Raw genomic sequence first — 16,441 nt, forward strand, 5'->3', positions numbered from 1 at the left:
TTTTTTGTTAGGCAACACTTGCTAGTGGCATAGAGTCTTTTCCAGTTCGTGTTGACTGCAGTGAAAACGTTTCTAGACATCTGCTGCATGGCTAGATCACAACCAGTGGGGTGTTTTTGTTGGGTTTTTTGGTTGGTTGGTTGTGTTTTTCCTTTTTATAAATAAACGTTCTTTTTCTCTCTTTCTTTTTTTTGAATTTCTGTAGGACCTGGGGATAACGAAAGTGGGTCATATGAAGCGAATTCTGCAGGGAATTAAAGAGCTCGGCAAGAACACCCCTTTGTCTGAAGTGTAATTATGCTGGTGCTCTCCATAGAGAAGGGAAAGTGGCTGGAGGAGCAAAGCTGTTGCAGGCACTTGGCTGTCTTTATAGTTTACTCTGTGGAAGGATAAGCACTGGTGTGTTTGTACAGGCTAGGATCTCTGAAGTCTTGTATGGTGAAGAGCTTGCTGCAAGAGTATAAAGGATTTGTGCCAAAAAAAAAAAGGAAAAGGTGATGTGTTCTGCAAAGACGTCTTCTTGGTGTGCAAACTCGGCCAGTTCAGATAAGCACATTTGGGTAAATTGATCAGTTTATGGTGAACTGCACTGGCTGGAAAATATAATCAAGAAATGATCGCTTTGCTTACGTGCAGCTCTGTATGCCTCTCTTTACGCTGCAGCAAGATCCCACTGTACAGCATGAGGTTGTCCAGTTATTCTTCCGAGTCGAAGCTTCGTGAAACCTCCTGTGCAGGAGAGCGAGAGGTTCTGGAGGTTTCCCAGGTGAGCCCAGCAGCGCCGTGGGGAACCAGCGCTCCCCGGCCACGCAGGAATGGGGAGAGAAGTTATACCTTGTGATACCATGAATGCGAACTATAATGCATGGTGTGCCTGCCTGAATCGTCTCTTGTTCTGTTGCATGACACATCCGATACTTTATAAACACTTGAACAACTTTTATATCTGTTTGAATGAGATTTAATTTATTACTACTTGAGCGTCTTTTTTTTTTTTTTTTTCAGTTTCAGGCACTTTTCTATTCTTCAGTGTTGTGTTATGCCTAAAATGTGTTCTACGGCAAAGGATGTGTGGGTGTGGAAACTTAGCATTTGTGCCATATCCAGCAGATTATATGCATTATATATGATTGAAACACTGTACAGTCAGATTTTTAAATATACTATGTACAGAAGGTATATCAGGTAACTAACTTATGAGTATTTTTGAAAGACCGGTACCTCACAAAAATATCAATTGGCTTCCTGCATGGAAAACGATGAAGAATTCTCTCATGGTGCATTTTAATGTAGTTATTCAGTTACCTTAAACATCTGTAGCATATTTGAACTTTTAGGCACTAAATGTTTTATTTATTGTTCAAAAAGCAGGTTGAAAGATTAATGAAAATTTTTTACAGGAAGATTCATTTTATTTATCATACATAAGAAGAGTTTTAAAATGTAGCAGCTGATTTGATTTTTGTGGGGTAAGCTTTTACTCATTACTAATTAACTATTAACTTAAAAATGTCTCTGTGTGCATTTCTTTACAAAGGCATTGATTCACTTCTTGTCAGCACTCCTACATCAGTAGATCATAAACATTTAAAAAATGAAGTCTAAGGTTTTACACTATGCATGCAAAGATGAATCACATGCAAGGTAGTAATCCATGAGTGTAAACAGGTTAAAAAATGAAAACCATCTTTGTTTAGAAGTTGCATTAGACCAGAGTTTATAAGGTTATTTACAGTTTACTTAAATGAAACATAGCTTCTTAACTGAATTTCCTGGTTAATTTTTCACAAAAATGTTAATCTAGTAGAAAAACAATTTGCATATATCTACAAAAGAACCCTACTTAAATGTTTGAGATGAGATTATATTGCATCACCTGCCAGAAAACTTGCACAGAATCGCTGTCTCCTTGCTGTTCCTGACAAGATGTCACCGGAACACTTGACTTTTACTTAATTGAGTAGCTTTGACATTTCTTACAGGTTAAAGAGTATCTTAATGTCTGTGTATGTTTTCCTTGTAGGCAGCAGCGTAAAGTGTCATTTGTTTTTTCCAAAGCCTATTTTCTCCATTTAAAGGGGCCACTGTCAAGTACTGCGTCCTGGTTTTGCCCTCCCTTTCGCATGAGTATGATGCGAGTCATCCCTTGGAAGGTAGATGAGAATCGTCCCTTGAAAAGTAAAATCTATTCCTCTCACTGTTTTATTGCAAGAAAAAAAAAATCAAAAGGAGGAAGACAAACTTCATCTATATCCAGTTATAGTACCATGTGCCCTTGCTGCTGTAGGTTCAACACGCACCACTCTGGGAGCTCTGTGGACATATTATAATTGATTATCCTGGTGCACAAACAAAAGTAAAAGGCTATGTTCCATTATGTTTTCCATTAAAAGAAACTAAAATCCCTTTGCCAAGTGACATGTTGTATGAAAAGCGTATGCAAACAATGGGAAGTTAGGCAAACAATTGAAAGATTACTTTTTTTTTTTTTAATGTACTTGACATTCACCCCTTTAGTGATGTTCAGATGGCACCTGTCAAGTCTTCACAAGTTGTATTTCCTTTTCTCTTTGTTTCTCTGTAAGCTACGCTATATTTTAATGTGTGGCAGCATTCTGATATATCTATGTTCCAGTAGCCTATGTAGTTAATCTTCCTGGTTGATTCAAGGCCATCATATGTGGAAGAACTTTCTTTGCTTTTCTGATTGTAGGATACACTCTCTTAACAACTTTCAGCCTTGCAATATGCAGTGCATTCAGATGGGCTATGGAATGGGATCTCTTCAGGTTGCTGCAGAGGTCTGCGCTGCGTCTATTAGTAATGGGAGCTGCTTTTAGGCAGGGAAAATGGACAAATGTTGTTTGTAATGCAACTTTCTTATGGCACTCCTCAAATTACCTCAGTATAGGACAACTGATCAATTGTCTTTATGTAGTTCATTTTTTTAAAATGACCACCAAAGAATTTAACTTCATTTGCCCTAACCAGAAGATTTTTTTAAACATGAAAGTAGAAAAAAAAATGTAAGCGTTGTTTATGCTGTATTTATTAGATGCCCAGGAGAGCAAATTTTATGCAACTCCATGCCTTAGACTAGTGTTGGCTATCAAATCCAAATGCGTCTGACAAGTAGGCTCAAAATACTTTGTAGGGTTTTCTGCAGAGGTGATGGGTCGTAACTGTGTTTAGTGATGCGGCTTTTCTAAAGAAAGACTTTTGAATAATGTTACTATCTCCTGATTGTTGTAGTTTCCAAGTTTGAGGTTTTTCCCTTAATGCTGTAAAAGTCCGAGCTCCTGATGTTTGAAGTGTTTCAATGCACACATCCCAACATTTCAACACAAATAGGATAAACACATCCCCTAGAAGTACAAAGTTTTTCAGACAACAAGTAGATCGTGTGGAGCCTGATTCAACATGCTAGATTCATCAAGACAAAACATCACTAGACAAATTTTACTGGATGATTTTTTTTCCTGTAGCCAAATACACTTAATTTCCGTGGTAAGTCCGCATCCCTTGAAATCTGAGAGGAATACAGAGCAATCAGCATTTTCTTGAAGTGGCTGGTATTCACATAGATGAAATGCCCTACACCTCAGAAAGAGGAAGAGGAGAAACGCGTGTTTTAAAATGGCAGCAGGTTGCTAAATGCATGTTTCTCTTTTGTCATTTTCAAAATGGGATTTTTCCAGCTCACTGTATTCAGTTGCTGTAGCAACCTCTGAATCAGGTTGTGCAAGTATTGCTTTTATAATGCCTAATGCCTTCTTCTTAGAAACTGAATGAAATCAGGCAAACTCATGGTTGTAGGGGGTTTTTTACAATATTAAAAAAAAAAAACTTGTTCAAAAATGCAAAATTTTATATGATGGCAATTGCAAATTTTCTTTATGATACATTTTTATGTATTTCCCTGTTACCACTATTTTTATTCCTGAACATGTCATTCTTTCAAAGAAAAATATTTTAAACATGGAAGAACAGTTAAATGGAAAGCGTGTGATCAAAAACCCTCCCAGACTATTTCAATACTGTATTTCCTACTCTGGGACTGGAGTAAACATCCTGTAAATCATAAATAGAAATAATCTTTCTCTCTCCATCCCTGCCCAAAGAAATTCATCCTGCAATGTCGTATAATTGTAATTCAAACAAGAAGAATTGATTTTTTTTATAATGGCCAGTTTCATATATTCCTATGGCTTTTGTGAAGAAATAGATAACCTGCCAATCTTGACTTTTTAATTGAACTCAGCGATGCTAATTCACTTAATGAAAATTTCACAATGCCTTGATAACGAACAGATCTTATTTCAAGGGTAAAATTATCAGTGTTTTTCAGTGCATCTAATCTTCCTTTCAGGAAGACTGGCAGGGGACCTTTTTCACATGAAATGGAAAATTAATATATAAAGCAAGTATGAGAGGATGTTTCATAGTCCTACTTTAAAAATAGATATAGAACTACATATTATGCACTGATAATTCCAGAATGGGCATGTAAGACAAAACCCCCCACAGTGATCTCATTTTGTTTGATGCTTTCTTTTAATGATTGCATTACTAATGTTTACTACTGTTTCTCCATTGATCTCTCTGTGCCTCTGAGTATTAAGTTCTTGCATATAGGTTTGACAGCTCTGGTAATTAATACTTAGCAGTGTAAAAAGTCTTTCTGAAAGGTAAAGTCACAGTGATACGTATTGTTGAGGATAACAGAGCTGGAGCAATACATTTAGCTTACAACCAGGAAATCATCTTGTCACTTGTGTGAGAGCCACAGAAAATTAATTGAATAATTATAAATTTTTTCACCCCAATAACAAAAGTACCTCTCAGCTGCAGTGTCCTGAGTGTCACATTTCTACCACGGGCTCTCCCATTTGTTTGATTGCGTTTTCATAGATTGTATGTTTTGTGGTATGATTTTCATATCATCGAAGTTTGATGCTGCTTATTCTAATTGCGAAGATTTAATATTTGCAGGAACTGTACATGACTGTATTGCTGTCTTAAGTAAAAGGAGGAGGTTTTGATGACTTGAGGATGCTGAGGAGTTGAGACAGGAGTTAAAATATCTCTGCTGCCTCTTCAGAGATGAATGGTAGTGCCAACAGGATTGATAAAGCATCATTTGGTAATTATCAATAGAAGATCTTTACTGGTTGTATAAATTCCTGTATTTATATATAGAATATAGTGTGGAAAATGATCTTTTTTACAAAAAGAAAAAAAAATTCTAGTTCTTTTCTACTACTGTTGCATTAGGTTTAATAGCTCTGTTAATGGTTAGCTTATGTACTTGAAATGCTCATTTCTGCCATACAGAAGCCCAGTCTGTTTCTCAGAAATTCTATTCCATTTGGAAGCCATCTGGAGGCTTCCAGGAGACTATTCCTGTAGCCAGTTCGAGCTAATACCAAAATTCATAGCAACTTCTGTAGGCTTAGTAGTGGTTGTCCTCAATATTGTAACTCAAAATATAAAGGTTTTGAAAGGTTGGGTTTTTTTTTTTAGTCTGTAGAATTAAACTTAAAACATCAACCCCTCATCATCTGTAAATAAAATATTAGCATTGTTAACACTTTGGCAAACTAGCCAAATGCTGGCAATGACAGACCCTAGAGTATTCCTGGACAAATTGTAATGAATTTAGCTGCAGTGGTTGAAGACCTTCCACCTTCAGAGCAGTCAACAGAAAATTCATAGATGTACATGGCAGAATTATAAACTTTTATTTTATATAATTGAAGACTTTGTCTCCCAGCTGAAAAAAACGCTTTTAATAAAAGCTCTTTGAGGGGATTTTGAGTTGTGGAATGCCCTTTGGAAGAGAGGTGTTTCAGCTAACTCCACCAGCTGTGTAAGACTTCTGAAAATACTAGAAATTACAGTAGCTATTAGTAGGACAAGTATGCAAAGTATGCAAGTGACTAGTCTATATTTTATTCTATGGAACAAACACATTGGAAAAATATATTTGTGAGTTTAAAGTAATTAGTTCCACCCCCCACTATCCCCCCTGCAATTAATTGGAAACAATTATTTCTTTTAGGAAGCCGTGTTTGATGCAGGTATAACTATGTTATTCTAGAGCATGTGAACTGAAAGATGAAACCAGGAAGAAATGAACTAAAAGTAAAGTTGGGTAGTGTGTGTTCATGATGCAAACTGTGTGAAAAGCCAAAAATAAAATCCCCACAGTGCCTCAAACCCCTACTATGGATATTTAAAGGGAATTAGCATTTTAAGTCCTACTTTTATTAAACTAAAGTATTAACTGGATAGAAAAAAATGTGGTTTAATTAATAATGTGGTAATATCATTAACAGGGAAAGTGTTACAGATGTGACTGTGTTTTTCTCCCTGCGTTAGCTGAGGTAAGCTCTGTTCGGGAACAATTCTCTTTGCAGTTACAGTCAATTCTGACATGAATGGAGAGGTTGAGGAAAACCCTTGCTGCTGCTCGGTTTTGCTTTTCAGGGAGGGAGAGCACGTCTGCTGGCAAACGGGGCCTGGGGCTCTTGAGGAGAATTTTCAGAATATAAGGTTTTTCTCCTGGGACAGTTTGTGAAGGTCGACAACGAGTACGCAGGCATGCGGGTGCTCACCGGGAAGGTTTCTAGTGTCATCGTCCTCTCACAAGATGCCATCTCTAGATATTGAAATAGGTATTTGGACTGTACTGCTTAGCCAGATTTCAGAGGATTTTCTACAGGCATCTGTTCACTTGTGGTGTCTATACTTTCTGTCCTGGATTTCTGTCCCCTTAAAACGTGCCCTTTGAAAAATGCAGTTGTCCATATATGACAAAAATTACTATTTTTCCCCTCAAGGTGCACAGCTTGTGAACCTGTCCTGAACAAATGTGGTTCATTAGCCACTCTCTTACATCATGTCATTTAAATCCTAAAAGACCTAAAACACAGGACCCTCCTAGAGCTGCCAGTGGTATACCTAGTCAGTGAGTTTGCTGAAGCTTGTCTGTTGAGAGGATCATCAAAGGGCAAGATAATGTTCACAGCAGATGAGATGTGCGATAGGTGGGACTTGACAAGCCATTGAGGAGCTTCTGAGAGATGAAGAGGGGCTGATCTCTGCACCAGAGACCTGGTCCTTCGTTGCTGTCATCACACACAAATAATTTAATGACCTCTGATACCAGCAGCTTAATTCACGGTGACAGCAGACATATCAGTACTAACAAAACTTCTCGCTGTCACAACTATACATCCAGAAGCGGGTATCTTTAAATGCCAAGCATTATGGACTTGCGTGAATTTAGTCGCAGTGTATTTTTTTGTCATTCAAAAAAGAAAATTTAATCTAAAGGTATTTTAAAGGTCCTGAGAGGATCCCAGCCCAACATGGGTGGTTTCTCTCGTTATCCAGGTTTGTCGCTTAAACTGGTTAAGTACGGCTGTTAGTTAATTCTGTAGTATCACCCACTCTCTTGCATGAGTGGATGCATAATGTACACATGAAGTGTTGCAGAGATGTGGCACCATCTAGTTTTCTGCCTAACTCGTATATTCGGGTCTGAATTGCATTTCGTAGTAAAAAGCTGAAACACACATTTTCCACTCAATTCAAAACCACGTTCAATAGACAAAGAAATTATGTAGTAGGTGTGTACTGGTTTAGGTAAAAATTGCTGCACACTGAGTAGTTTCTGCTCTTTGTTTCCCCTTGGGCCTTTTCGCTCCACAGGAACATTTGTTGTCTGCAAACATATAGATCTGTTGGGACTGAGGCATGTGCTTAGCTTCAAACAGCGCTTTAGTCCCTCTTGGAGATGGCTCATGTATTTTAGTTTTAGCATTTATGTATAAGCCTACAGAGGATTTGGGGAGGTAGTAACTCTTCCTTGCCTAAAAGCTATCACCAGACTGACCATTGGTAGACTTACAAATGCCATACCTAAGAATGTTGTTCTCTTGCCAGTATTCACATGTGCATGTGTGTATATATGTAGTATCTAGTTTGTAGTGTGTATGTGTGTGCAAACCTGTACATATATATGTATATACATACCCTGGTTTTGCCCAATATAATTACGCCTACTTGTGTGTAGAACCAAAAAACTTAAAACTATACAATGCTTGAGATGCTGCATTGTTTTTATTGTAATATTTTTTATATCAGATGAATTGCAGGATGTTTACAGATGCTTATTAATATTTAACTTATACAATGGAGTTGCAGGATGTTTATGATTGTTGTCAGCTAAAGAATTGTATACAATTCTGGGTGAAATTTTGGCTTTGTTGAAATCCTTGGCAAAACTCCCATTGATCTCACTGAAGCCAAGATTAAACCCACCCGAATCTGTTGTTTACTGGCTATTTTCATACTGTGATAGTTGTTGTTTTTTTTTGTTTTTTTTTTAAATGAGTGAAATGTATTTATTTTTCCCAATGTGAAATCTGCAGTTGCTATTTGAATTTTTCTACAGAACCTGCAAATTACAACACAGGTGGAAATATATGCCTCAGAGAATGTACAGAATTTTTCATTGGTCTGATCCTTGAATATATCTAAGAAAAATACCTTCTAAAATAACTTTTGTAAGATTTAATACAGAATCTTCTAAAAACAGATCACGTTTCATACCTCTTTCCACAAGGAGGGCACACAGCGTGGCAGGTGAAAATGAAGAGTTATTTATTGATGAGTAAAAAGTAGTCCCATCTATTTTGTATACCTACTGATTTCATACAGCTCACCTGGCTTTGCAGGTCTGGAGTGAGACACTTGAAGTATCTTATCCCAAAGTACCTTTTGGAAGAAAAAAAAAATAAAGTTATATAGTATATGGCTTTAAACCTCTCATCAAGTCATGGAGGTATCTTCAGAGCCAGTCTGTAGAATGATTCTTTTAATATTTAATGGATAAATAAAACAATGGAAATACTAAGTGGTAAGGCAAATCAGACAACTGCTTGATATTAGAGAAATCACTTGTTTAGGGGACAGAAGGATCAGTTCTTTAATAGCACCAGGGAGGAAAAATACTGTAATGCAGCGCTTCCTAAATCCCTTTCCAGGGTATCTTTTAATAGTGTATGCTCTAAGTATATTCTTACTGTAAAAAGACAAAAGGCTGTGAAACAGCTAAATAGATACATCTTAATCTCTTCATCTAAGGCTAAAAATATAACTTTCAAACAAAAAAAGAGCTATCTTGCACTTTGAAATATATGTGTCCAGAACAGATAAGTTTGTATTCATCATAGGTAGTCATCCCAGGGACACAGCAGGGTTTGTAAAATGAGGTAGTTCTGCCAATGTTATCAAAAGCTAACGAAATAGCAAGCCAGCCTGCTCCCCCATGAGGCTCTTTCTGAAGACGTCCGTGCAGAATGCCCACCAGTCCCAGGGGTCTTTGGCTGTAATTTTGTTTAAGAAAGGATCATGTTTCGAATTCTACTCTTCCCCTTGCTAATAAGGAAGGAAGCATGTACCTTGGTTGAACTTTCCAAAAGCTTGTTGAGCTCAACAGACCAAACAGTTGGGAAAAGCCATAGGCTCATGAGGGATACACAGGGCTCTGCCTGGGCTCGCTGGTCTGCTCCTGCGGATCTGATTACAGATTTGGGGTCAAAAAGCTCCTCTTGTGCAGTCAGTGGCAAACCTCCGTGGTTATTAGTTGGAGTAGACGGGAGCCCAAGTGAGCAGACAACTTCCCTTTTGCATGTTCGTTATCTTTCTGTAATTACAATCAGGACTGGAGTTCAGGACTCACTGTTACTTGTTGGAAAGGCCAGGACGAGTAGAGGATACGCGAGGAGATGAGGAGGAAGTGGCTGGAGGTTTGGATTCTGCCTTTGGTTTCCTGCTGCGGAGCTGGTGCAAGACTGAGGGCAACTCAGTTCACCTTTGTGTGCCTCACTTTCTCCACCCCTGGGAGTAAGGATGCTTTTACTACCTTTGTACAGCCCCCCGAGACCTATAGGAAAGCAGTGGTATATAAGCGGCTCAGTTTTACTGACACTGTTGTACGTAGTTTAAATCAATTACTTTTGTCCATAACACTGCAAAAATTGCTTTTCCTAGTTTCAGTTCTGACTATTTGGTGACGTGTCACATGCTGGGCAGTCAGTTCTGAAGCTTAGTGGTTGCTCTAGTACTTACAATTACACACGTAGCGGGCTCTGTTTGCTGCAGAAAAGAGTAAACCTTTAAACTGCCTGACAAAACTTGCCAATGAAGTATATCTAACAGAGCAGGGGTGTAACTTTTGGCTTTATTTACTTGTAATAATGGTAAGGAACAGTGAATTTTGTTTGTTTACATACTGTTTACAATGGCACAGTTTTATTTTTAATATATAAAAAACAATTGAGGTATTTATTGCATATACTATTTTAAAGATGTTTTATGTGTTTTCACCTTTGGAATATATTGTTACATTTCCTTGTACAGATAATTTGGGTGGCTTTGTTAATATAGTTAGTAATTTTTATGACTACTAAGTGACCAGTTTTCCGTGCCTTTTTATTGTTGGATGCATGATTACATATTTATTATTGTATGGAAGTCACTGAGATGTGTATTTTTGTATTCTGCTGGAAGCAATGGTTGATTTTATTGTACATGATGAGATGCCTTCCATAATGGGCACTCGTATGAGATCTTCCTTCTCAAATAAACAGAATGCATTCAATGTATGTAAGTTCTCGAATTTTTTCTGTGGCTGGAAGTCAGTGGAAATCCTTGAACATCATGACACCGAATTTTAAATGTTATCCACTCAAAATGTGGGCTGCTATCAATGTCATCAAGTCCAAACCAAAATTCTCCATTGAAATCAATACAATGGCAAGTCATTGGCACACTGTAAGCCTTTGTAACTTAAAAGAAAACTGTATGTTAAAACTAAATAAAACTTGGATGAATGACTGTCAGGCATCATCTCTATTCAGTCTGCCACACACTGCCTGAAAATGGTTTCAAATTGCAGGCTTTGAATACAGCTTTTAGACATACTTTATATGGCTACGTGCAAGCCCACGCGTAACTTGTAAGTAGGTCACTGTGCACGTAGGTGTTTACATTTGCAGGGATCTTCCGCTAGGTCTTGCTGGCATATGGCGTATTAAATGTAAAAATAGATTTACATTTGCATTCATAGTAACAACAGTCGTTAAAACAGAAGATATAGTAGTGCCCCTTTTACCAAAGCACGCGGCAGTAAAACAAACACATTTTTCCGTAGTAGTATTTGCTGAACCTCTCCAACACCAACCCAGATAAACACTCATTTGAGTTGACTCCGTGCCAGGGCCTGAAGACAGGGCAATTCTGCAGTGTTGTGGGTCAGTGAGCTACCAGGGTGGTACCCAACACAAGATGTGATGCGGAAGTAACTACAATCCATGGCATATACGGAAGGAAAAATATGGTGTATAAGAACCTAAGCTGGTTAGTGACGGCAGTCATCTTGTGGTTGGGATCCTGTTGTCCTGAAGTGACTGTACGTGGGAGAGGCATTTTTGTGCATAACCCAGACTCTTTAAAGGTCAGAGCGGGTGATTTTAACACACAATGAGTTCCAGGTGTCTACAAATCTCTTAGGATCAAATTGAGTGTATTTTCAGTGTGTATCTGAAATGGCTGGTTAAAATAAAGCATTGGCTGAAATGGGAGACAGGAGAAATAGCTGAAGAGGTAAAAGTAGGGAACACCACTGGGGATGGCACTCGGCAGTATATGAGGAGACTGAATACTATGGTATATTTACACTGTGAACTCTCCAAAATCGCTTCTGGCAGTAAGACTTAGCAAAAGGTAGGCTTCCCATAGGTTTTCTTACCCCTGTGTTAGATTAGTGTGAATAAGAAGTCAAAGAATGTGAAAAAAAAAAAAAAAGTGGTTGCATTATAAGCCTTGAGAGATACAGTTAGGGAAGTTTTTAATAATTTTAAGAGGAGTCTGGTTAGATGGGCAAACTTTATACCACGGTATATATTTTAGTATTTGTGGAGCATAATCAATGCGTTCATAGCAGTGACACTGGATTGCTAATGATAAAGACTTACATTTAACTCTCATTATGAAATTCATTAAAATCCAAATAAATGGTGGTGGTAGGCAGGAAACAGTTTAAATTAGAAGTCCCAAAGCAAATCCCTAGAAGCAAATCTAACAGAGCTCTTGCCTGGACAGTTGTTTGTTTGTTTTTTTTTTTAAAAAAAAAGGGCTGTATGGATGTCTAAAATACAAAATCTATTAGCAAATGACAAAGAGGTTTAGTTGGGATGGAGTGACAAACTACAAGGGTAAAAATGAAACTGACGGCAGTATGAGCAGCTCCCTCATTTCATGTTAACATTAGAATATTTTAATACTAGAATATTAGAAGAGTGGGCATCGTAAAAAGTAGGAAATAAAATTATTTTAAAATTATGCATTCAGGCCACTAGAAGTTTATGTTCAGATTAAAATCTGCCCCTGTCCTGGAAGGAGCTGTGGGAGTATGGTGTTAGCCCAAACTGCTTGTGCATTTAGATCACAGTATCACAGTATCACAGTATCACAGTATGTTTGGGATTGGAAGGGACCTCAAAAGATCATCTAGTCCAATCCCCCTGCTGGAGCAGGAACACCTAGGTGAGGTCGCACAGGAACATGTCCAGGCGGGTTTTGAATGTCTCCAGAGAAGGAGACTCCACAACCTCCCTGGGCAGCCTGTTCCAGTGCTCTGGCACCCTCACTGAGAAGAAGTTTCTTTTCAAATTTAAGTGGAACCTCTTGTGTTCCAGCTTGATCCCATTACCCCTTGTCCTATCATTGTTTGCCACCAAGAAGAGCCTGGCTCCATCCTCATGGCACTCACCCTTTATATATTTATAAACATTAATAAGGTCACCCCTCAGTCTCCTCCAAACTAAAGAGACCCAGCTCCCTCAGCCTTTCTTCATAAGGGAGGTGCTCCACTCCCTTAATCATCTTCGTTGCCCTAGATGTTCGTACCATTTCCCCTGGAGTTATTACAGGCTATTTTCTAGCTATGTAACTGCAATTCTCATCATATTCATAAGCATACTTTTAGGAAATAAAACAACCTATGTGAACAGAACCACGGCCTTGATTATCCCCAGCCATCGAATGACGGGAAAACGTCACGGATTGAATTTGTCCTCTAAACACGACAAAACACAAGTCGGGTGCAATAGTTTCGGTCCCGGCCAAATGCACGAGAGATGAGTGAGAGCAGCAGCTGGCCCGAGTCCTGCTCTTTTAGCTGTGAACCCAGGGGATCTACACGGAAGTGCATCTTTCTTTTTATAGCGGGAGAGATGGATGGATGTCGCGGCGATGAAATGGGACATCCTGGGACGTGGCAGATGCCTCGTCGGGGCAGCCGAGGTTTCTGCTCGGGCTTTAGTTTCCATTTCCCTTCCGTGACGGCAGCGCGCAGCTGTGCCTGCGCTTGCCCCTCTGAACTCATTCCTCCACTCTGCCCTTTCGCTGCTATTTGCCTCTCCCGTATCTCAAAGCTTTCAAGCCCTTCTCAGGTGCCTGCCGTCATTTCCCAATTACCCGTTGCCAAGTGCAATTTCCTTTCTTCAATTTCATTCCGAAAAAAAATCTGTCTGCTGCCTAGCGACGTCAATGGAACAGCAGATAGATGTTCTCCTGGCAGTCATGCTATACTCTGGATAAATCAGTTCATTAATTAAAAATCACACATCTAATACCTCTGAATCCCCTAACACCCTGTTCCTGGAAATAATCCGCTAGTGGCATAACTATTCAACAAATGGTGTGTTTTCCCTCCCCGTGAGGGAATGCCACTTTGCTGAGGCTTTCTGGGCACATCTCCTCCAACCTGCTGCTGAAGCCGTCAGTTCTCTGAAGGTCAAGTCAGCAAAGGTTCATGCAGGAGCCTTCAAGCAAAACAAGAGTACGTGCTTCTGATTTACGCTTGCTGGCTTATTTTCTAGCTAACTTTGCTTAAAAACATCAATTTGGTCAATCAGAAACACTAGGGGGTTATTTTCAGGTGAATAAAAATGAATGCAGGAGTGGTTGAAGATCACAGTATCACAGTATGACAGTATGTTTGGTATTGGAAGGGACCTCAAAAGATCATCTAGTCCAATCCCCCTGCTGGAGCAGGAATGCCTAGGTGAGGTCGCACAGGAACATCTCCAGGTGGGTTTTGAATGTCTCCAGAGAAGGAGACTCCACAACCTCCCTGGGCAGCCTGTTCCAGTGCTCTGGCACCCTCACTGAGAAGAAGTTTCTTTTCAAATTTAAGTGGAACCTCTTGTGTTCCAGCTTGATCCCATTACCCCTTGTCCTATCATTGTTTGCCACCAAGAAGAGCCTGGGTCCATCCTCGCGGCACTCAACCTTTATATATTTATAAACATTAATGAGGTCACCCCTCAGTCTCCTCCAAACTAAAGAGACCCAGCTCCCTCAGCCATGGAGCTGCTTCTAAGTATTGTTTGGAGTGGGGGAAGCCACTTATTTAAGCATAGTAGGTTCACAAATTACTTCACAGTACCTGCAGAAAGAGCTTGGTACGTAATGGTTTCTCCTTTCCCAGCTTCTACAGACACTGGCAGGAGCTGGTGAGTTCTGGGGTGAACTTCTCATCTGAGCCGAAGTGCAGGTTCAGAGGAGGGTGCCTTTACCTGGAATTGTGTAGATAACCCTTCCCTAAAATTAGAACCCATGCACTTGAATGAAGCAGTATGTTCTGAGGTGGGTTTTCCGTCTTTAAGCACTGACTCTCCAAGCAGGTCAGCATTACATTATTCTGCTCCGTCACTTGGTCTCTCTTGCTTCCTCTCCTCACCTTCTGTGCCACCACGTTTTGAGCCACTTCTCTCAGATAACCTGCACACTGTAAACCCAAGGAAGTGTTCACAGTATCACAGTATCTCAGTATGTTTGGGATTGGAAGGGACCTCAAAAGATCATCTAGTCCAATCCCCCTGCTGGAGCAGGAACGCCTAGGTGAGGTCGCACAGGAACATGTCCAGGCGGGTTTTGAATGTCTCCAGGGAAGGAGACTCCACAACCTCCCTGGGCAGCCTGTTCCAGTGCTCTGTCACCCTTACTGAGAAGAAGTTTTTTCTCAAATTTAAGTGGAACCTCTTGTGTTCCAGCTTGATCCCATTACCCCTTGTCCTATCATTGTTTGCCACCGAGAAGAGCCTGGCTCCATCCCCATGGCACTCACCCTTTATATATTTATAAACATTAAGTGTTGGTACACACGGGATACTCAAGGTCTAAAGGTGGGAGAGCATCAGACAGCATCTATTGCCTCAAGAAATCCAGCTGAAATCTGAAATTGTCCAGATGCCAGTTAGGCACATCTGTCATTTGTTATCTTATTATCTCGTATGAAAATAACTGAGTACATATATTAATAAAAATCAAATATGATCCTTAAAGAGTTTAGAAAGGAACTAAACCAACAGAGATGGAGTAGATAATATCTGTGCCAGCCCTGTTCCACAACAGCATTGAGAATTGAACAGCATAAATTCTACAGTTTCAGTGTCAAACTTTCACAAAGTTGCATTAGGAAGGTATATCATGCTTTACAAGTCAAATGTCTCTGGTTTTAAAATTTTCAGTATAATTTCATTGCCCTGTGGTCACTCAGCCATGAAAACAATTACTCTGTTATTCCCATTATCTCGAGCCCATTTAAAACATTGATAGGAATATTAATTAAACCTTCCAAACATTGTGGAAAGAGAAGCCTGGGAAAATGAGCCTAAATTCTTAAAAAATACAAGAATGATTAATTATGTCAGGCCAGTCATTCACCATTTATTTCTTAGTCAATAAGAACCATAGCTGATGGCTGACTAAGCTCAGTTAAGGTTTGATGAAGTGCTAGTTTGCCAGCAGGACGAATAACAGGTCATTTTTTCTTATGTGCAAAATCCCCTCTCAAAATGTATATATTTTGAGATAGATGTAAATATATTGAAAGCAAGATTCAATGTACTATATTTTCTCAGATGGTCAGTCAATCTGGGACTTCTAATAAAGACTTTTCCCCTTGCTGGATTAAATGGAGAAAAGGCTGGAACATAAACCCTTCTGATTCTTTTACATCTGTTAATCTAATACCTCATTCAAATGCATCTGATATCCAGACTAATCCCTGGGGAAGTGGAAGGAAACAATATTTTCCCTCCATTTAAAGAGCGCTCATATCCGCAGCAGACCTGCTTGCGTTGTGACCGTCAGGCTCCCTTTGGGTTGGCACAAGGGGTTTGCCTGGGAGGAATCGCAGCGCTGGAAAGATGTTACATGACATTTTACCAACCCGGTAATGTTCCCGTTTTGGCTGCCAGTCTCAATTGTTGCTGCTGTCAGATTCCCACCTCCCACATTAAACAGAGAAAAGTGAGAATTTTAGGGTCTGTGCCATGCTAGAATCCTGCTGCAGCCCAGC

The 16,441-nt window shown here is 39.4% G+C and overlaps 1 protein-coding gene across 3 annotated transcripts in view; it reads left to right on the forward strand.

Moving 5' to 3' along the window:
* DGKH (diacylglycerol kinase eta) overlaps positions 1–10,908 on the forward strand; it is a 172,687-nt gene extending 161,779 nt beyond the window's left edge. For all 3 annotated transcript variants that reach the window (XM_082053712.1, XM_082053713.1, XM_082053716.1), the window contains one exon: positions 206–10,908. In XM_082053712.1, the coding sequence (XP_081909838.1) occupies positions 206–295 (90 nt within the window). In that variant the 3' untranslated portion in view covers positions 296–10,908. The remainder of the gene's footprint in view (positions 1–205) is intronic.
* The last annotated feature ends 5,533 nt before the right edge of the window (positions 10,909–16,441 follow it).

Source organism: Streptopelia decaocto, assembly GCF_964273445.1.
Source record: "Streptopelia decaocto genome assembly, chromosome: 1".
Classification (NCBI taxonomy): Eukaryota; Metazoa; Chordata; class Aves; order Columbiformes; family Columbidae; genus Streptopelia; species Streptopelia decaocto.